This window comes from Rhamphochromis sp. 'chilingali', assembly GCF_963969265.1.
Source record: "Rhamphochromis sp. 'chilingali' genome assembly, chromosome: 5".
Classification (NCBI taxonomy): domain Eukaryota; kingdom Metazoa; phylum Chordata; class Actinopteri; order Cichliformes; family Cichlidae; genus Rhamphochromis; species Rhamphochromis sp. 'chilingali'.
Genome location: NC_137932.1, coordinates 16,366,102 through 16,389,155, shown reverse-complemented (window position 1 = coordinate 16,389,155; position 23,054 = coordinate 16,366,102). Strand labels below are relative to the sequence as shown.

The 23,054-nt window shown below is 39.0% G+C and overlaps 1 protein-coding gene across 11 annotated transcripts in view; it reads left to right on the top strand.

Moving 5' to 3' along the window:
• ptprk (protein tyrosine phosphatase receptor type K) overlaps positions 1 to 23,054 on the top strand; it is a 107,327-nt gene that overhangs the window by 39,473 nt on the left and 44,800 nt on the right. For all 11 annotated transcript variants that reach the window (XM_080882435.1, XM_080882431.1, XM_080882436.1 and 8 more), the window contains 7 exons: positions 4,079 to 4,201; positions 9,924 to 10,084; positions 11,335 to 11,386; positions 11,485 to 11,543; positions 16,439 to 16,520; positions 17,960 to 18,075; positions 18,996 to 19,170. In XM_080882435.1, the coding sequence (XP_080738561.1) occupies positions 4,079 to 4,201; positions 9,924 to 10,084; positions 11,335 to 11,386; positions 11,485 to 11,543; positions 16,439 to 16,520; positions 17,960 to 18,075; positions 18,996 to 19,170 (768 nt within the window). The remainder of the gene's footprint in view (positions 1 to 4,078; positions 4,202 to 9,923; positions 10,085 to 11,334; positions 11,387 to 11,484; positions 11,544 to 16,438; positions 16,521 to 17,959; positions 18,076 to 18,995; positions 19,171 to 23,054) is intronic.

Genomic DNA, 23,054 nt, shown 5'->3' with positions numbered 1-23,054 from the left:
AGTTTTATCGAGCAAACACATACAGAGTGTAGTAGTAAGACAGAAGCACACACAGTATTTCTAATCATAACAATTATATTCATTGTAAGCTGTTTTACAGCTGCCAGGTCAACGTGATCAGATCATGTCAACACTTAAAACACTAATCACAGTTATTACAGGGCACCCTTTGTTCAACTTATATATATATATATATATATATATATATATATATATATATATATATATATATATATATATATATATATATATATATATATATTGACAACACTGCAGTGTGTAAAAAGCAAAGGGTTTTGAAAAGTACAAAATCAATCTCTTAATTTTTTTGTCAGGCCCTTCCTGAAGATTATTTTTGCAGTCCTGGTAAAGGCTGGGAAAAGCTTTTAGAGAAGCTTGAAAAGAAAACTGAGAATTATGGAAGGTGGCATGTCTTAAGCTTGGGATTAATTTTTTTTTTTCATTCTTAATCAGAGGCAAAGACTGGAAAAAATAATTACCTGTGGGAAAAAATTAATATTTCAATATTTAATATGAAGTATTTCATATAATTCATTATAGCTAAGGATCCAAAATGTCAGAAATTGAGGTCATAGCTTCTTTAAATTTGGCATGTGTGGTGTTCCAGAGAACTCGCCAATCCTCGATTTCACAATCCAAGATGGCAACAGTGCCTTTCAGTTGTTTTATGATACAGTTCTAAGAGCTGCCATAGACTCAAATAGAAGAGGAAACAATATGATGTACAAAAAAAGGAGGACAATATTTGGGGACCAAGCAGTAATGATGAGAACGTGAAAGCTGGTCATTATTTGTGACAAAGCCAGCGATCCATATATTTCTGCTCCCCTCATCTTCTGTCTTTGAGCTTGTTTTGGTTTTCCAGTCAGCAGCTCAGCTGTTTTGTTTTCACTCTGAGTGAACTCATTGCTTTGTTTTTGGTCACGAGATTCAGCTGTTTCATCTGAAGATGCCGTAAACACCCAACATTCACAAACTGCTCAGCAACAAAAGGCAGACAAGCAGAAGTAGCGGCTAGCTGAAAATACTTTTAGCAGCTAAGAAGCCAGAGATTTCCCAGAGGGAAATGCTAACCAAAGTCAGAACTAAAAAGGAGAGTGAATATCAAATTTACATTCATCAGGGGGCCAGAAGTCGACTCGGAATAAATGATGATGTTGCTAACTATCTACTGAAGGGTAAACATGCATCTGTTCACTAACAAGTTACCACATCAATTTAAAAGTTGATGCTATGCTGCCCTTATTACCCAAGAAATCAATTACTGCATGTTTAATTTCAGCATTTACCACTAGCAGAGCACACCAAACACAAAATAGAGGTCAGTAATTCTTGACATTTGACATTACGTTAAAGTATAAAAAAACAGATTGGCTCAAGTCCCTACAACATTTGAGCAAAACATGGCTCATCATTTTGCTGCTGAGTGTTTCAGCTGAGGCAAAAGAGTAGTTCAAAGTCTGCTCATCTCATTATTGGCAACAAGGATTTGCTGTCAGATGCATGTGTCTGCTGATGTGTGTGTTGGTTTAGGTTGGCAGGACATTTAGGAAAGGGAGAAGTGTTAACTGAGAACGTGGGCGGGTTAGCGTGAGGTTTGTGTATGTGCAGACACTTTCGCACATATTTAGTTTTTGCAGGCCCCTTTTCAGCGCGTACACACAAAAACAGACATTTTGTTTAGTATGTTACCGTCTCGTGTGCGTGTGAGTGAGTGAATATCTTTCAGAGGTGTGCAAACAAGGACAGAGAAGTGCTCTCCAACTGAAAATGTTGATTTAATATGGCCTGTAAAGCTGAATTTAAAACTAGGACATTTTTTCTTCACTGCTAAGCCAAGGTAAAATACCTCTTGTACCACGGCTTGTATCAGAGCCGAGTGGAATGCTGGGCATTTATGTGTACACAATTAAAAACTCATGAAACACATTTAAAACACAGCTTGTTTAAATCAAATGCTTCTGTACTCAAAGGTAGAAATTCCACAGAAGAACCTGAATAAAGCTGCTATTGTACGTTCTCTGTAGTGTCAGTGAATAAAAGAAGGGCTACACAAACGCTGTAGCAGGTAAACCAAGGCTAAGTGCATCTGCAGTGTCACAACGTAGCAGTGTATGATATATAGAAAACTGACAAAACAAGCTATTACACAGATTTCATTTATTCATTGTAGTTTCCAGTCAAAAGAATTACTGAGATACATAGTATAGAGTAATAACTACACAAAGAAACTGCGGGAAAGAAGCTGTGTTTCTGATTTTTGTCACTCAGTTTTGATAAAACAGGAAGTTATTTTCCAGACCACACTGTATGGAGGCAGTCAGGGACAGCAAACACACTTACACTTCGCTTTACAGATCAACATTTTCTTCTTCTCCAGTCCATTTGTGTAACTTGTTATGTGTGATGTATGGCACTGGGTGTTTAGTTCTTTATTTGTTCAGTGTTCGGTTTGAATGCATGCAGGTTTGTAGATGTGGGATACTTCCATGCACGTAAAAACACATTTTTAACACATGCAGAGAAAGTTACATGACAGCAAGATGCAAACTGACTCGCACACTGCGGAAGACAGGAGTTTTACACAAACAAACACACAAATGCTGTGCACGACAACAAAGAGTTTCTATATCTAATTTAATGTATAGTAGTAGTAGTTTTTTTTTTATTGTGCTGTGTGTGCACATGTCCCTGCATGTTTTTGCACAGTGACCGGAGGTGACTTGCCATGACAAAGACTTAATTGAACTGAATGGGAGTGAACTGAACTGCACGAAGAGAGGTTGGTTTAAAGAATGATGCCGAGAGGAATGTGATCCAGTGCCTCGCCAAGGCTGTGAGTCACATCCAGCCGTGCAGCCAGCAGTTGAAGACAGTCGCTTAGTTTGATGTTAACTTGTTTCTCCTCCGGCGGCGGCTGTCACCTCTTGGTATGCCTCTGTAGCGGGAGCTCAGATCAGTGGGGTATCTGAGGGCCTGTCGTTCTGCTCTCCATCACAGCCACCACAGTTTGCTCTAGGACACAGGTAGCAAAGCTGTACCGCTAACTGAAGGCTAGGAGATTTATGTAGCTGGCAGTCCTGGTTGCTGATAGTGCTTCATGGTGGCTTGCTCACTCATTCCTTCTTCCTTTGTGTATTTATTTTGTAGTATAGTGATTTGAATATAAATATGCTATTATACTTCATGAAATTGAGGTTTTAAAATAAGGTTAAATCTTGCCTAAACAAAGTCATTGTCAAGTGATAATCAAGGCAAACAGTGGCTGCTTTTTATAAATGATATTTAAGATCTTTTTAAATGCTACAGTATTTGTTTCCGAGCGCCTACTAACATTTTAATTACAAACAGTTTCGTTTCATCATAAGTTAACGTGAATATAGATGTCTAACTTAATAAATGTATTGTGATTTCATTTTTCATAGTAGACTTTATCCATCTCAACAGTGGGAAATAAAAAAAAGGGCACAAAGGACACGTCTCTGTGACCACTAACTACCAGAGACTTGAATCAGATGGCATTTTGGCTTTTCTTAGCCATGTCTCTTCTGGCCATTTTATTAACACAAGCTGCGCATAACTGCTAGGCCAATGAATCAGATAGCAAGTAGTAGCCTGAATGCTGTTCCTATCAGCAATATAGCCAGAACAAACTGCATATCATTTTAAGTTGATTGGTTCAGTTAGCTGTCAGGGACAAGTGATGTCTATCTGTGTTAGAGCAACTTCCTGTTTAGGCGGAGCCAGAGGCGGTCAGCTCACACATGGTTGTCCCAAGGCTGTGGCGATGGGCTCAGATGATCAGCTGAAGGCTCTGCTGGCTGAGTCAGAGGTGATCCTAAGTGGCCCTGAGTGATAAGTGTCGGAGCTCAGACTTTGGTGGTTTTTTAATGAGCTGAGACAACCGCACACATATAAAAAAGCACAAAAGAAAGGTTTGAAACATGACTCAAAGTCAAGTTTAAAAAAATGTGTTCGCTTACTCAGTCAAGGCAGCAAACTTCATCTTTGTCTTTTTGTAAATTTAACTACGTTTTGTTGTTTCTCTTTTCTGCAGGAAGTTGTACATTTGATGAGGGCTTCTCTCAGTGTGACTACCAACAAGATCCTTACGATGACTTTGACTGGACGCACATCAACACCCAGGAATTGCCATATGTCTCACCACACCTGCCACAAGGTGAAGCTCAAATTCCTTTCCCCTCATGTTTGTCATCTCCTACTTCATCACCTCAAAGTGTGGAAAGCAGCTTATTGTTTAATGCAGTTTGAAGTGCTTGAGCTCTTTTTCGAGTTTCACCATTTTTTAGATGTAATTTCTTCTTATTACTGCAGCACATTTATTATGCAGGATTATTACTGCTCTGCTATATCCCAACTATATCTGTCAACTTCTGATAATCACATCGTGTATATGCTGAACTATGAACAGCGGTTTGCAACTTTTGGTTGTTGTTTTTTTTTGGTTGCTTTCCCCTAAAAAATGTTTCACTGAGTTGTTAGCAGCTACATTTTTTGTCTAATTTTCTCAGGTGGTTTCATTTAAACAACTATACAAGCCTAATTCTGATGCAGAATTACCCAATATTTCAAAAAAGCAAAAATAATTTTGCAGAGCAGCTTTTTCCCCTCTCAATTAATCATTCCATGAGCCTGCAGATGTAGTTTGCTCCCTTTTGGAGGGGGTCAGCCCCTAGGCTGGGAATAACTGGACTAAATGACCGAAGCGTATGCAGTATAAAACTAGCTCTACCTCGGGCAGCTGCCGCAGCAAAATGCTTCTTACATATTGATGCATCGGTGTTCTGCAGATCACATACTTTCATTTTGATGCTTTAAGTTTATTTTGCTGATAATACTAGTTTTGTACTCTGGCTGAAGTAGGAGCTGATTGACTGACTTTTACTTTAATGGAATATGTATATATCACTGTACAAGTTCTTGGTGCTTTTTCCTCTCCTCTCCTCTCCTCTCCTCTCCTCTCTAATCAGTTGTTTTTTTTCTTCATGATGATGATGAAGGGGAAATTAAATCTTTCTGCCTCAGGGCTGAGGGTCTAATTAACAGAATATGAGGTCATTAATCAACGGCAGGGAACAGGGAAGGTTGCCTGCTTTACAATGTTAAAACCAAAATGTTATAACAGTAACCAGCTATGCAATGTTGAAATGGTAACTAGCTTTACAAAAAACCACAGAGTAAGAATGTCAAGTGGAAGTATGAACCTAACCACATTAAGGAAACTGTGTTGCAGTGTAGCACCACAAACATAGTTTGCTTCTCAGCATTGTTTCTCCTTTCCTTTCCTTGTCTTTTCGATCTCACGTTACCTTGATTCTTTTCACCCTCTTCTCTTACCACTTCTTTCCTCTGACCTCTCCTCTTCCTCTGTTGTGGAAGATTAGGATTTTGTTTCCATGACAATGCAGTGCTGGTATTTATCTCTCAGACTTATCTTCATGACAACCCAGGCTCGCTGACATTTAGAGAAAGGTTCATTTAAAAGTCGACTTTTTACAATTTTCACACACAAAGACCCACTTTGTGTGTCGTGCATGTGTGGTCTTGCATGTAATTAAGCACTGACACAAGAGTGTGGTGCCCAGTGGTACAAAGCCAAAGTCTATCATTTAGCATTATTAATACCAAGTGGTGTCACTGTGCTGAGAGGGCAGCGTTGGCAGCCTGAAGAGGTTAAATACCTTGCCTAAGAGTGCAGAGGTAATGGCTGCAATTAACATAGCATTAATGGCTGTTGAAGCTAGTGGAACGAGCAGGGGCATGGGGATGGCAGAGCAGGTTAATGGTTTGGAGATGTTGGTTGCTAAAGGGGAGGTTCAGAGCCTTGCCTAAAGGTATGGGAGCATGAACTGACATTTGATGTGTTAATAATGCCAGTGGGGTGTGGAACAGTGGTGCAGTGGATGGAAAACGAGGTTGCTAGAGGGGATTACAGATGCAGCACTTGGCTAGGTTTCTTTTTGGAAGGAGTTAAGGGAAATGGGTGAGGGGTTGAGTTGGTTGCTTAAGTGCCATGCCCAGGGAAACTTTAGTAATGTCTATTATTAGAATAGTTTTCTCAAGCTATCCTAGCCACCAGTAATTTAATACTCTGGTCTGGCTAACTACAATCTCCCTGAGGGCATGGCTTGATTTAAGAGGAGTGGCATTAAAGTCTTTTGGGTTCTGACCCCTGAAAACAAAGGAATACCAATCCCATTATTTGGGGAGTTGTTAAGAGTTCCCAAAGAGCTTTGGGAGTGACTTTTTTCACTGATTAGTACATCAGGGGGTTTATTTTGTCAAAGGTAAGGGCAGAATAAAAGGAGTCATCTACTAGGGGAGTTACACAGAATCCTTTTAGAGTTATAGCAGTGACAAAAATGATACTTTTGTTCCTTATAACCCACAATGATTTGTGCCAGTTGCTAATCACCATTTGTGCTTATGGCAGTACTGACATTGCAGGGACAGTTTGGCAGTGTTTGTAATAAGAGATAAAACTCTTCTATGTAATGTCTCCGGGGGTCACTGTTGGCACTAGTCACCATGGCAGGGTCTACAAGCTACTCTGGCAATGTGCATTGTGCCAGTTGAACATTCATGGGCAGGGGCCCTGTGGCTCAGTGGACTAAAGCAGATACTCTTGACTCATAATGTTGTCAGCCAGTACCACTCAAAACCTATTTGGCATGCCATTCTCTCCATGTCTCTCATGTTTATCAGTGTGTGCTATCTAATAAGGAGGGGAGGCATTTAAAATGCACCAAAGCTGGTCTCATGTGCACTAAATGTTTTAATAATGATCAAATAATGAAGAAGGCAGCAACACCGTTATAAAATACTTAAAATGACCAATAAATCCAACCTTTATGACACAGTTCCTACAAGACGTGAGTGTTAACCTTCACAAAAGTAGTATGCAGTTTAATTAAAAATTATAACAATATGGGGACATTTTTAAAGCAACAAATTAAGATAGAAGTGCTAATTAAATTTCAGAATTATAAGGCAATGCATAAGGTGTCAGTAAAATAATGAATTATAGTCAGAAAAGGGAGTGGAAATGTAATTTCCACTGTTGCTTATATGTATAGAAAACTGAGCATGGCCTCTGGAGATGCAAGCTGTGTCTTGAAGTGAAAAGAAAAAATGAAATTAACTCCATGTTTGACTCCAGGCTACATAATCTGTAGTCTGTGCAGTGATCTTCCTTCCTATGAATGAAGAGCATGTGTTACTGTGGAAGGGTATTTGACATCTCACGCATCTTGATTGGCGCCTTAAAATGCTAAAAATGAAAATACCCCATTAGCTGTTATTCCAGCAGCTAGCTGTTATTGTTTTGCTGGAGAATACTGTCCCCAGTCTGCCCTGCTACTGTTGTTCTTGTTGCGACATATCTGGGGCTCAAGGCTATCACAGCGGTATTTTAGTCTCATCTTTAATTATCTTGTGTCATTACCCTTTTACCGGCCATTTTAGACTTTAGCCATTCAAAAGAATCAGCCATTTTAAAAACAAACCTCAAGTGTCAGATGTTCTTGGCATCATAAGGTGCTTGCTTAGCATGGGTGTAGCGGTGTAGCATCAGTTTTGTGTGCAGTGAGTCTTTCATTATTACTCATGTTTTCAAATGCAGCTTTTGTGCCAGGTTAGGTCTTGTCATTGTTCTGGTGTAATCGACTGATATTCATGTGGTTTCTAAAATATATGTTGGAATTATTTCAGTAAACAGACACTGTTGTCACATATTACTCAGCTGTTTTCAACCTATACTAAATCCTTTTCCTGTTATATTTTTGTAGCAAGCAGCGCTTTGATTAGCTGAAGTGCTAAAGGTTATATTTTGCAACATTGTTTGTGTTGTGAAATATCTGGGTCTCTGACTGATAGGAGTATTTTTAGCTGGCACATCATCTTGGCAGCCATCTTAAAGGCTCTTTTTTTCAAGTCACCATCTTAGCGTCAGTGGCACAAATGAAAAAAACAAAATAAAGGGAGTGATGTCCATTATATGTTCATTTTGCAGCAGATTTAGATAGAGAGGAAATCGGTGCCGGCCTTGTTTTGTTTCCAGTCTGATTGGCTGTAGTCCAGTTTGGCTGGAGTCATTTTGGGTTTTGTTTGTGACATTCAGAACCAAGAAGTGAGATTATTCTAATACCTGCATGGCAGAAAAAAGCGCAGAGATAAAAAGAAAAGAACAGCCAAAACGATAACTGGGGTACTGAGAAGCTGATGTGCATGTGTGTGCATGTGTATGCATGTGCGCACACATGTCCGTGTCTCCACATGTTTGTGTGCATCCGTTCAAAGCCTGTTATGTTCTGCTCCATTCTGCAGAGAGATGTGTTTTCTCACAGTAGATTAGCTAAACAATAAGTGATAAGCGCTATTGTCTAGAAACCATTATATAGTACATATTATGTATAGTCTAATATGCAAATACAATTAACCAGGGGCATTTTATAGAATGTAGGGTTTTATCCAATTTGACTTTATTTAATTGTATTTAATTCTATACTGTCCTATTCTATTCTATTCTATTCTATTCTATTCTATTCTATTCTATTTAGGATTACATCTGCAAATGAATTAATTTCAATAGCCAAGTATTTCAAACCCAAAGATATCCAATTTATGATAATATACATTTTTCTTCATAGGTGATTAATACGAATTGCATATTCAAAACAAATATAACAATATACGTTTCAAGGAATTAGACTTAATCGTTACCATGGGATCGTTTCTCTGAATTTGTGATGAGCTAATGTGAGATTGTGAGATTAAACATCATGCAGAGCAGGATCACATTTTATCATATTTCATTGCATCAACATCTGGTTCGGGTCTGAGCTGATTACTAGAACATCTGGAAGGACAGTTTGTCTGTCCTGTTGGTACAGCCAGATTATTCCCTTCAGTCAGCTGTAATGGTGTATCATGCTGTCATGGTATAGTACTCAGTAGGCTAGCGAAGTACCTGAAGTATATTTATTCTTGGCTTGCTGATGTTGTAGAGAATGAAACATTTCTCCAGTGTGCCATTGTGTTAGCATAACAAAAGTAACTGATTTGTGTGTGAATTCGGTGTTGAAGGGGCCAGAATAAAGTAAACAACAGAAGTGAAAACAGAGAAGCATCGCCCAGAGAACTGCTAGGAAATCAAATCAACCACTAATCATGAAATCAGAGTGCGAAATCTATTGTGACAATTTGGAGGTTCCAGTTCCTCAAATGGGGATACAGCAGAGTTTGTTTTCTGCCATAAAAGCATTGTCTAGTCACTTATGTATATTAAAAAGTGGTGCATCATTTATCCATTCTTCTTCCAGGTATTGCTCTGGTTTCTTGTGAAGAAGCTGCAGACATTTAGTTCCCTCTTTATGCGTCATTCCAATTGTTGCACATCTTCCAATTATTATTATTTGTTTCCAACCTTGTGCCAGGTCACTTTTATAGACTCGTTCAGCTGAATGTACTGCTGCAGTTTCTCCGTTATTTCTAAAAGGACTGCTGAGTAGAAGGTAACTTCTACAGGGGAGTATTATTAGAACAAACAAAAAACAGTGCAAAATATTATTTTAAAGTTTCTAAATACTTTAGACTGTTATAACCTTGTACAGAAGCGGTTGGATGCTCATGTAGGTACATACAGCCCACTCTTTGGCAAATGCAGTCATAGTTTCACTGTCTACACACTAACTAGCCCCTCAGAGGGCATCCTTGCTAGTCTGTTCAAGCACTGAATTTTTGAAGGTATGTGTTGGCACAAGCACACGCAGCTGCAAACAAAATGAGCAATTCATTGCTCTTGATCCGGTCAGATTTAAAATTGCTGCATTGTTTGCTTTCCAACTGTGGTTAAAGTCCTATGTTTCTTTCCTTTCACGCAGGTTCCTACATGTATGTTGACGTCTCGCAGTATGATGTTGGAGAAAAAGCCAGGTTTCAGCTGCCAGTCATGAAGGAGAATGATACTCACTGTATCGACTTCAACTATCTCCTCAGTAGCCCCGATGGCTCCAGCCCTGGCACGCTCAACGTCCTGGTGAAGGTACTGAGATCCGATCTAGTAGAGTAGATTGGATATGTAGTAGTTAATTGTCTTAAGGGACCCCATGATGCTCATTCCCAACTACCTCTTATTATTTCTGAGCCAGTGCGACTTTGCATGATTCACAGTTTAAAATAATCCTTTTTTATCTTATACTGGGTCTTGGCGCAGCCCGTTGTTTTAGCTGGGATCTGAAACTATCTGAGCATTACTGGCCCTCATAATAAGTTTTAACGGCAGATGTGTACCTGAGAGAGCCCGTTGATGTTGTAAGCCCTCTCTGACATCATCCAGATATAAGAGTAAAAAATAAAGTGCTAGCAAAACTGCTAGTTTAAAGTAACTCAGGGACAGAGCTGTTAGCTCACATGGATTACCTGTACATATGGTGACATCATTATTTGCAACTTTGGCCATGTTTATGCCCAGCTATGTAGAGTTAATATGTACCAGAAAACAGAAAAACATAGTAGACCTCAATTAACTGACGGTTATATTTATTTGGATTTTTCTAATTAGTAAACAAACCAGCTGAATCAAGACCAAATGTACACCTCCACCAGCCACTATACAGCAGTGTACATTCTCTGAGGCTACATATTATAGAGCCCAAGCTGGATTGCATTATTCTAAATTAATTAAAGGAGTTTGTTTGTCACAAAAGCAGATGGTGACCAAAGCCTCTCCATTTAAAACAAAACAGGACAGAAGAAAACAAAGCAAAAGAATACTAGATTTATTGGAAATTCTTGGTTTTAGTTTTATGAAACATCCCCGCAATTATTGCAGCTAACATGCAATAGAGGCTGCTGATTGCCTTGCTTTAACCAACACTTTCATTTCACAATTAAACATGATTTTTAAAGCAACACACATGCAGTCTCACGTTTATTTCAAAATAACATTGTTATTTGTTTTATTTAAATAATATGGAGAAGTACATTCACATATCTGGTGCTTTGACAGTCTATTCCACAGTTATTTCCATAACACCTCTGTCTCCTGATCCTATTCTTTTCTTTTTTCTGTGTGTGAATGTTCTTAGAAAACACATTAAGATTAGATTGTAGTTTCTTTGGAATTTCCTGGCTAGAGCCAGGTGAGCTGTAATAAACCAAGAAAAAGATGCCTGACTGGAATGTAAAAGGGGCCTCTGTGGATAAATCATGAATTGCAGTGCACTGCATGCTTATAGGTTCATTTTTGTGTAAACTATTTTGTGACTGATTGTGGTTCTGTTTGATTTCTAGGTGAACAAGGGTCCCTTGGCTAACCCTATATGGAATGTGACGTCCTACACCGGTAAAGACTAGCTCACAGCAGTGCTTAATCTGATTCAATTCAGCGTTTATGCATTATTGCTTATAATGGCTTATTTTGATCCTGATGTCGTTGTCCAGGTAAAGAGTGGCTGAGAGCTGAACTTGCCGTTTCCACGTTCTGGCCTAATCAATATCAGGTAAATCGGTAAAATAACAAACAGCAACTACACAGTTAGAACATCCCACTATCATGCATAGTTCTTTACTTTCTGTCAAACTGATGTGAAAACGCAGATGTCACACAGACACACACAAATAAAGGCAAACACATACACGTGCTGTGAGGCAGGCAGCTGATTTATTTGTGTTGACTGAGGCTCAGGAGGTGGCGATTAGGCTAGAAAGACACTTAGAAAGACCAGCCGGGTGTGTGTTTATGTGTACACGTGTTTGCACGCATAGGGGTGTGTCGCCATGCTGGACACTGACATTGTTGTTATTGCCCTATGGTCTTGTTTATGTGTTTTTAATGAGCAGCTGTCTGACTTGACCCTGAACATGAGATTCACATAGGAAAATCTATTGCAGGAATATTGTTGTAGGTTGCATTATACTGATCTTATGTGCATATTTGTCTCTTCCTTTTTCTTAATTTATGTCAGTCAACTTGATCTGTGCGCGTCGTTGGGTGGTGTTCAGACATGTGTGTACATTACAGGCTGAGCGTTGTAGCTCCATACACACACTGATCATGTTAACACACACAGCCAGAGGACTGTGTAATATTACTATAAAGCAAAGTGTAAGAACATCCTCCAAATGGCCCATCTGGAGCCCAGTCCCCCCCAGCGGAGATCACCAGCATGAAACTCGTGTGTCAACATGTTTTAATTGGAACATAATCATCCAGGTTTGCCAAGGATTATATAGGTTTTGAGGCTGGGAAACAGGTTATTGGATTTCAGAGTATGAAGCTATTTTATCATGTTGGAACATGTTTCTCTGTTAGCACTTTAGCTTCAGCTGTAATGAGACTCGTTTCACCAGGGGAAGACCTGTCGCATGCAACAACAGATGCACGTATGAAATGCAGACAAAGCCACATAGCACAGTTTAAGAAGACCTTGTAGTCCTCTTAAACATTTTGTCTTTCTTGGCTCTTTATTTCAACTGAAAACTTAACAATCTTAACCGTTTCTAGATCTCCACAATGCAGTGAAGAAAGAACTTTATATAAAGATAATAATATCTGGTGACAGTTTGATATCAGAGTAAAAATATATTCCAAGGATTGGTGGTTTAAGTGATGTGTTTTGTTTTTATTTATCTTTTTTTAAACGTGACAGTAAATCTTGAGTTTTGAGCTCTTGGTCAGACAAAACAAGATATTTTAAGACTCATTTTCTCACAGGAACTTAAATTACCTTATGCGTTAATTCATATGATATATATACAGAAACAGTGCCCAAACACAATTTACATTTATTAATCTTTGGGCTATAAAGTCACATGAAAATGTTCCTTCCCTGCAGCTTTAACCTCCTAAGACCCGAACTCTTCCACAGCATGCATTTTTAATTTCTCTTTGATATTTGGGTATATTGGGGCCCAATGAATGTAAAAACAAAGAATTACCAGATTTTTTTTTTACCTTATTTTTGTTTTTATGAAAAATCAGAGCCACATATGAGGACATTCGTTTAAAATTTTGATAGAACAGTAGCAGTATAATGTCCTCATAAGTGGATATCAGGCCCTTGTAGAGCAAAATTGAGTATTTTGGTCTAAATAACCCAAAATGTGATGTCCACATATGTGGACGCCAGGTCCTAGGAGGTTAAACATGTTTGATTCAATGGCCATGCATGCATAAACTGTATCTGAGTGACGTACTCTGGAGTAATGATGTAGGCTTTAACATTTCAGAAAGCAATAAACCTGCTCTACACTGATTGGATTGGTCAGATAGTGAGTGTTTGACCCCCTGTATGTATCAGAGGTGACCGCAATCCAATATAAGAATATGAATTCAAATGGCTTTATGGTAGACAATTAACTTTTACAAGAAGGTAAAATGACTTGCACCCAAGCCACATGTCCCTGGGCATGATGAAAATCCTTTCAATACCACACTCATGAGTACACAAACATTAGCAGAGTGTAGATTTAAGACCAGCTCAAAAAATTGATTATAATCTTTGATTTGACTGCAGAGACTTGCTTCACTGCCAAAAGAGTTGGCCTGAGATTTGAAAATGTTTAAAAGTTTGATGTCAAGTTTCTTGCTTTTAAAGTTCCTAAATGCTAAAATTTAATTGGACACCAATGGGCAGACCTTGTGTACTCAGTCTTTCATTCTCTGTCAGGTTCAAACAAGTTCATAACCAAGATATAATTTGTTCAGCTAAATGTCCACAGACAAACCTCAGACTATACTGTGGGTTAGATTCCACTCACTGCAAATTCAGAAAGGTTGTTAAAGATTTTTTAATCTCACTTTTGAATAGCAGGCTGGTAAAGAGCCAGCCCTAAGCCACACATTTCATTTAAGTATTATGTCTATATTAAATAGATTTCCTTTAGGCTATGTAAGAAGAAAAAGTATTAAGATAATTTGAGAAGATTCATTTTATTCACTTTATTTGGGGAACATTCATTGCCCAGAGTGGTGACCCGAGTTCGTCCTCAATGACTTGAAGCATAAACATAAAACATTGGTTTATATGTTTTTATACATGCACCTACATGCAGGTGTATAGGAGGCAGGCAGACAGGAAAGCTTGGCAGACAGGAAAGACGGAGATGAAGGTATTAAAAGTCAGCTGATGTCTTTCTGCTGGGCTCCGCAGTGAGCTATGAGTGAAAGATGATAGGAGAGAGAGACAAGATAGATTGGTAGGGCAGGGAGACCGAGAGGGGGAGAGTGTGACAAGCAGGAGATGATAAGCTGTGGGTAAACAGTTCACGGCAGATTTCCTTTTACAGGTGATGAATGACAACAACTGCTCACTGCCTTGCTCTCTTTCTCCCTCTGCCTCTCTTTTTGATGGCTACCTCCTCTTTTCTCCTCCTGTCCCTTCTCTTCTGTTCATTAGGTGCTCCTTTCTAAATAAACACTGTTAGAAAACAGACAGCAAGCGAGAAATAGAGAAAGGGGAAAAAGGCTTGGGAAGGCTAACGTATGGACAAGGAGGAGGAAGTGAAGAAGAGAGAGATTACGATGAGGTGGATTTTCCTAATTCAGATCCTTAGTGAGCTGCAGGGAGGTTGAAGCACCTGTTGACTGTTATGACTCCACTTAAAATCTACAAATTTAGCTTGCCAGTGTTATTTAGTGTTAAGCAGGTAATTTGCCTACTCAGCCATGATTGCTTATTTCTTCCAAGCAATCATACTAACACATGAGAAATTAGTTCACGGCAAGAATGTCCACAGATTGTTTTTTTTATTTTCATCAGATTTATAATGGTCACCCAATGGTCACCCATTATATTTTAAAGTTATATATACATAATCTATTTTGCCCAATTATCAGCTTACATTTAAATACTTTGTAAAGTCCTGGTGGATTAACAAACACTGTGCGTTTCCATTCCCCAAGGGAATCAAAACAAGCACGACAGGTTTGTTTTTCCAGTTCATCCGAGGCCATTCCCATAACGCTGAAACTTTCACTACCTTCACCAGGTCATGGTACTCAAATCACATTTTAGTTCTACCCTTAAGAATGAGCTGTTTTCAACTATCCAGCACTTTTAAGGCGGCCTATACCATGAAGTAATGGTTTTTTGGAAGCTTTTCTAGGGAAACTAAAAGTGCATTACATACATACTCGTTGATTAAACTCCTTTAAAAAAAACAAGCAGCAAAGGATTTTGGTCTTACAGATTGGTTAGTCATAGCTTTTGGCATCACAGTCAAAATTGTTGCAAATATTACATAACGTTTAAAGTATTGTGGATCTTCCAACACTATGAAGAAAAAGGCTTAAATGGCTGATCGGGGAGCTGTTCATGCAGTAGAAAGGCAGCTAACGGCAGCCTCCCATGCCTCTAATGTGTGACTCTGTGTGTTTGAAGTATTTATCAATCATTTACCTGCTGGTAGCACAAAAATGAAATTAGGAATTATCCTGTGGGGAACATGGATGTCAGTACAATGGATTTACTGAATTTAACTCCCAAGGCCAACACTATTATCATAGCTAAAAGAAAATTGAATTTCATGTATTTATTTTGGGTTTTTTTTTTTCATCCTTTGCTGAAGTTCTCATCATGTGTTACATGCACAGATGTTTGACAACATAAGGAAAACAGACAGATGTAGGAAAGGAAAGGAAAGCAAAAATAGGCATGGGGAAAAAAGAACAAACAGAGAGGTCATAGCCCTTTGCTATCTGACTTACCACACTGGATTTCAGTATATACTATAATTTCTTTAGCAGCCATTTTTGTGTACCCAAAGAGATTACTATGATCCATAAGGAAGTATCTCATTTATCCTCCCTGCCGTGTTGGGCAGAATGTATAAATCCAGCGGCATTCAGGGTGGCGGTTTTGAATTTATCCAGTTTAAAGCACATCACCAGCTGCTGTCGGTGACTTTCAGCCTGTTTTAAGATTGAATTGTTCATATTCACAACAAATTGAAATGGCAATAGTCTCACTTTGCAGCTTCCACTGCACTTAGGATGCATCAAAACAATTTGTGATCTGGTAACAGTACTAAAGAGTTGATTTCATAACCATAAGGGGCTTGTGATTTGCAAACAGAGCATTTGTAGATTACTTTTCTCTCAGGCTTTGACTTTGTTTTTCCTGTTGTTGTATTTTCTGTTTTTGATACACGGTTTATGTGCACAAATTGTTACATTTGCAAATTCAACTTCTTCAAGGTTTCAAGCTCAAGCATTTTGTGTGCTACTTGTAAATGCTGTTGTCAGTAATTGTGCATGCTAATTGTATGAAAATTTATTAATTAGCACATTAAAAAGATGTTATTTCAGGATATCTTCATCTCAGTGTTAATATTAACTGTTTAAACTGCAATTGGGAGAGCAATAGGTAAATCTCCTCTATCTCTCTTCTCTCAGGTCATATTTGAAGCTGAGGTTTCGGACAGCAAAGCCGGCTTCATCGCCATAGACGACATTCAGGTGCTCAGCTACCCATGCGGTGAGTCATTAGCATGCCAGCAATTAGTCCTAGTTCGCTGGATAGACGCTGATAGCTTTGGCCACTAATTAGACTGTACCTGGGATGGTTTCTGTTGCACTTGAATGGGTAGATAAGTGGGAAGGTGACACAAGAGAGGAGGGATGTGGCAAGAGGAGAAAGGCAAGTCGTAGAGAAAAATGAGAGAAATAAAAAAAGGAGAGTGGAGGAAACACAGAGAGAAAGAGGGGAATAGGAGAGAGTGAAGCGGGAAATGAGACAGTATTAGGGCAATCATGGAGAGAGAAGATTCTGACCACTCAGCTCTTTCTCTTTAACCCACAAGCACACACAGATGCGTGCACACACACACAGAGTGAACAGTAGCTTTCTTGTCTCTGTACTGACAGGAAAGAGATGAGGGCTGCGATCCTTTTTAAATTCTCAGTACGTCTCAAGTCTTCCTCTCTTCTTTGCTTGAGTGTTTCCTTACCACTAGAGGCTAGAAAAAAAGTGTTGTGACGACAAACTGTTAACAGAAGGGTCGTCCGTTAATCTAAAGCCATAGGCATGTTCCTGGAGAGGCAACTATTACAGCTGTTTTTGTTATCTATCTAGCAGAAGCACTGAAATCTTCCAGGACAATTCTGTTTCTTAATGGATTCTATTGATTATAAGTCATAAAAATAAAGTGTCGTGAACCCTTGTAGAGTTTGTGGGGTCGTGGTGTCCCTGTGGTCCCTGTCTCTGTCACAAGTTGTCGATATGAGTCAGAAACACATTTCTACACTTGGACGTGAAATCTTGTAAAATATGGGAGGGAAAAAAGGATCCCTGGTGTTTTAAAGGCAGAGCAGCGGGGCCCTTAATAGGAAGGAGCAAGTATTTAAAAAGGAATTAGTACTTAGTCTCCACAGTGGAAGCATTCATTCTCACAGCTGCATTTCTGGACACACGGGTTTGTGTGTGTGTGCACATGTTCACATGCGTGCATGTGTGAGCTTGTGTGTTTGTGAGCGTGTGTCCGTGTGTGTGTGTTTTCATTCACCATAGGAGCTGCTATCTATGATTGCAATCACATCCCCAGAATAAAGATGTCACGGCTGAACTGCATCTTCAGGGTCTAAAAAGGCTTACTTCATTATCTTAGCATGGTATTTAAGAACTGGAAGCTATGTCAAGTCACATGTAGTGAAGGTGGCATTATTGTTACCTGGCAATGGCAAGTCAGTACTGTGCTGTGGTCCAGTAAAACATAATAATGACAAAAATGAACATATTCCTCAGGGTGGCCCATCGTCCTGAAATGTATTGTGTGTTTGTGATAAGGTGACCGTTTTGTCACCTCATTTCCATTTTAAAGAGAGGAATAAAATCAAAACATTTTAAAGCACAAATACATATATTCTCGCTGTAAACCTAATCTGATTCGCCTCTTTGTTTGACCTCATTTCCTGCAGATAAATCGCCTCATTTCCTGCGCCTTGGGGATGTGGAGGTGAACGCTGGACAAAATGCCACTTTTCAGTGTATCGCCACGGGGCGAGACACCTCGAACAATAAACTCTGGCTACAGGTACAACCAAGAAAACATTTGCAAAACGTGTGTGGTGTGCTGTTATTACACCAACAAGTTCTACAAGGCATTTGTAGCAAGACCAGATCTAAACGATTAATTATGATTATGGGGTTATTTAACTAGCAGTATTTAAATTGCAATAATATTCGCAGCCTTTCAAGTCCAGATCCAAAAACAGCCTGTTTTGTCACATCTAACAGTGGTATTCATTTTAGTGTACCCAAATACAACATTATTGAATGGATTTCATTTATTTACTTATTTATTTTTACAGAATATGACAGTTAAAAACATATTTAAGAAAGTCAACTTTAAAGCCAGAAAGGCTTGATAAGTTAAGAGAAAATTTATACCACTGGACTCAACTAAGAGCATGTTTTCTGTAATTGGGACAGACTTTCCCTTCATTATATGACTCTCTGTCTTCATAAAGTTGCAGTACAAATGAAAATGAGCAAGGCCTTGCTAAATCTGTCATTGCATTCTTGTGCTGATTAATGCGAGCAGTTCCTTGTAAAATAATATAAATATGCAGTATATAGCTTTATTTACTTAACAACACAAAGAGTGTACTGAATGTGACACCCTTAGGACTTGTATGTCCAATTATAAAGTGTCAACTGCGCAAACACACAAGTACACACTCACGCAGTCACAGTCACACTGACTGACTTCAGGCCATACATCTAGCAGCTAACATGATTAAGAGTTTAATAGCTGCTGATTTCATTATGGTTCTATTGTAGTCATGACCTTCAAACCTGCTGTCAGCGAAGCAGAGGGGGATGAGAGTGTGTACACACACGTGTGTGTGCGCACGTGTCTGTGGTCAGTGCTGGCTGACCTTGAGCAAGGCATTTAACCCTTCATACCCGCTGCAACACCTGATCTGTCTGTCTGTGTGTGTTTGTCTGTAGAGGAGAAATGGAGAAGATATTCCAGTGGCTCTGACCAAAAACATCAACCACAGACGGTTTGCTGCCTCCTTCCACCTCAAAGAAGTCACTAATCAAGATCAAGATCTGTATCGCTGTGTCACCCAGTCAGAGCGCGGCTCTGGGGTGTCCAACTTTGCTGCGCTTATCGTCAGAGGTGAGGATTTTGAAAAACATTTTCAAGGTTATTTAATAGATTTTCTGTCAACTTCTTTGCTGCTTTTTTAAAAATCTGATAGTAGTATATTTATATATATAAGCTTTTTTGAAGAGTTCTTGGATGTACAATGAAAGTTCCCAATGTATTAAATTTTAATACAGTGTGTCAACAAAGTCAGACAGAAGTAAACAAAATCAGGATTCACAGGAGCTTGATCCATTTATCAAATTTGTTAGCTTAAATCACAGCTGCCAATAGCATATTTTATCATTAGCTAAGTAATTAAGTTTAATTCAGTGATGTTAATTTGGACAGTCAACAGTGACTCCAGTGCAGCACGAAGTAAATAACGAGTGATTTTGGACTAAAGCTTCATTTAAGGGCAAAATATTTAGTTCATGATGTTGCCCCTTATGAAAATTAATAGTCCAGCCCTGATATAGAGGATGTCTTATCATATGAAAGAGTGATTTAATAATAGACTAACTCTGTAATTAAAAGGTTAATGCTGAGTTACATCCTACGTGCTTCCATGTACCCTGGCTAGCTGTTTTCTTGACCTCTCTGTGTGTTTGTGTGTTTTTTTTGTTATGATCAACTTTGTGTTTCACTGTGACTGACTGATAAAATGAAAGTCACAATATAGGCTAATGAGGGAGGGTATGTAGATCTATGTGTGCTACGCTTGTGTTTGAATGTGGGTGCAAATGCTCCGTCTGTGTGTGTAGATGCTTATATGAGGATGAGATAGCTCAATTGTTGTCTATGCCAGCATGGGCGTGCTGTGTCTGAGTGTACGCGAATCGAATCTGTGTATTTGTGTGTGTGTGTGTGTGTGTGTGTGTGTGTGTGTGTGTGTGTGTGTGTGTGTGTGTGTGTGTGTGTGTGTGTGTGCGCGCGCTGCAGCTGTCATGTGCATCTGACATGTGGTTAATAAGGTGTCACCAATGTGTGTTTGAGATGGGATGCTTTATTCATTCACATCCAATAGCTTACATATTCAATTCATCTCTCAGAGAGACACACGGGGGGTGGGGTGGGGGTGGAGGGGGCAGATTGGGGTGGGTAAAGGCGAAAGAGATTCAGAAAGAATGATATGGGAGTGACAGAAGGGGGGTGGAGTGGGTAGGGTGGGGAGGTGGAAGGAAGAGCAAAGAGAAGAGAGGAGTTGGTGGAGAAAAGTTAAATGTAAATAGCTCATTATCCAAAGAATATCCATATCAGAATCAAGAATATGTGTGAATATGTAAACAGCAGAGCAGAGTCATGTTTATTATTCTGCATAGGAGATGTCAGAGCAGAAAGAAATAAGAAATCAAAGCAGGAACGAGCGCCATGAATATTAGATGGCGTACCTCAGATAAAGGTGCTCTTACACTCTCTGGCATAGAGGTTCAACTCTCTGTGTCACTTGACCCTAACCCTGCTATTGTGAGGCTAAAAATCACTAGATATAAACAGATTTTTATTTATTTATTGATGAGGATTATCAGGCAGTAATGGAAGGAGATCTTCAGGACATTGCTGATTTAGTAGGAAAACGTAAGTGGCTAATGTTTATTTATTGTGAACATCTTTTTTTGATTGCGAGAAGGGAAAGAGGAATGAGATGAGAAACTCGCACAGCAGGAGATATGTGTCCGAACATGAAAGGAACCAATCTACATGTATGAAAATAGATTCAGGTTCAAGACGGTGCACTGAGAACGCTGTGTCTTTCATAACCAGCCAGTGTTTTTGGTTTTTTTTAACAATCAGTAGGAACGATACTGTTGGACGTTTGAGGAATTTTGGTGATTATGAATATTGATCTTGAATCTGGTCGTTAGAAAGATGTCACAATAAAATAATAAGGACTGCATGTATGAATGTGGGAGGAGAAGAGCCTCATGTTTATTTATTGGTAATATCAGATGTGAGAAGAGAACCAGAGAGAAATCAAAGAAACAGAGAATATGTTTATTTCACTTTTTGAAAAGTCTGCTTGTTGGATAATTGAGGCTCCTGCAGGACACTGACAACCATGAATATGGACAGTGTTGCTGCATTGCTAATATTTTCGCTCTGAATATTTTGATATTTAATATTTATTTATTGTGAAATTTAAGCTAGCAGGCGAACTGCTGGGAATGGGCTATTACTTGAGGAATCATCTATATAGATTATAGGAAAACGGGAAAAGGGAGAACTCATATGGATGTGCCAAAATATGATATACATAAAAAATAACCCAGGTTTCATCTTCAAAGCCTTAAAGTGGCTCACTGTGGGATGTGAAATTGCCCCACTAAGGTTACTCACAGGAATAGTCTATTGATATTTATAACATGTAGATGACAAAGATGTGCCATTATCATGTGGGGAGGCTGTCAGGATGAAAGAAAAGAATCACATTTCTTTAAACAGAGGTGTGTCTTGGGAGCTTGAGAGGTGTGACAGGGGATTCCAAGATATTTCTTATATGTACATTTCCGCCTCTCTTCCCTTTTGTTGAAATATAAAAGCATATGACGGCTAAGTTACTAGCTAACTACCAAGCCTATTTAGTAAACACAGGCTACATGGGTGTTGCTCAGACACAGATAACTGCTAACTGCTAAATATCATGCAATATAAACAACAGAGCTTCCATTAAAGAACCTAGAGCACAGACTCCTGAGGTGGGCTCTTTGTACACTTGAGCACACAGCTTGGACATCTACTCCAGTGACAGACTATCAAAGCCGACCTGCCCCTTAAAACCGCCCTCATAATACCTTTAACCATTTATACAGTTTTAATTTGTGGGGTTTAACTCAAGAGTTGCAGCTTGGCCAAAATCCAGATGAATAAAATACTGTCACATTATATAGGGATTTGTTTATTATTCGTTTGTAAAACTTTAATAAGCGATCAATAGATACTTGGTTTTTAGAAAGAAGTACACGTCACTCACACAAGCTGTAGCTTCTCTCAAGATTACTTGCTGGTTTTCTCTCAATATAACAGTCAACTCAGCATCCCTGGGTCGCTTGCTTTTCCAAACAAATATACAAGATCTGATCAAATATCCAGAGGCCAGTTTTAAAATTCAGCGTTACATATACATTTCCTTGTGTACCAAAACAGTACTAAGGTTCAATAGCCCAAAGCCCAAAATTTTAAGACCTGATGGATGGATGCTGGCAAGCAGAAGCTCTGCCTTTACAAGTTTTACTGTAGATAAACAGCACGAGAGGTATGAGAGAGTCTGACTGTGTGTTTGGGTGTGTATATGTATGTGCGTGTCACTTTTGGTTTGGTCAGAGGCGAGCTCTAATAAAGCCTTGCCCTCTGGTTCCTTTGGTGACAGAGTGCATCATCACTACACACATACATCACCATGCCAGCTTGCATTACACACAACCCATGGCCTAAAAATCTCCTGCAATATTACTGTCACACACACAAACACAAACATGTATCAGACTTATGTGCACACACAAGTTGCTTGAATTCCTGCAGTTGGTTTAAGCTATAGTGGTCCACCTCTAAAATGTCCCTTTTTCTCTTGTCGCCAGTCGCACACTCTTAAGTTAGACTGACAGGTGGAGCTTCAGGCATTATATAAAACTATAGAAAACCAAAACTACTACCACTGGACTGTTGTTAATGCAGCTGAAATACACACACACTTGCACGCTCATGCACACTTCTGTAGTTCTGTAGGTCACATGACCTCCAGTGAGCTCCCTAGTGATGTCAGCAAAGGTTTGTGAAAGCTAAACTTTATTGACAAGGTTGCTCTTATATAGTTCTATATTGTGTATTGTGTATTGTGTATTGTGTATTGTGTATTTTGTTGTACAGTTATTTTATTTTCAACTTTAATTTATATATTTATCTTTATCTTATTCTTCCCA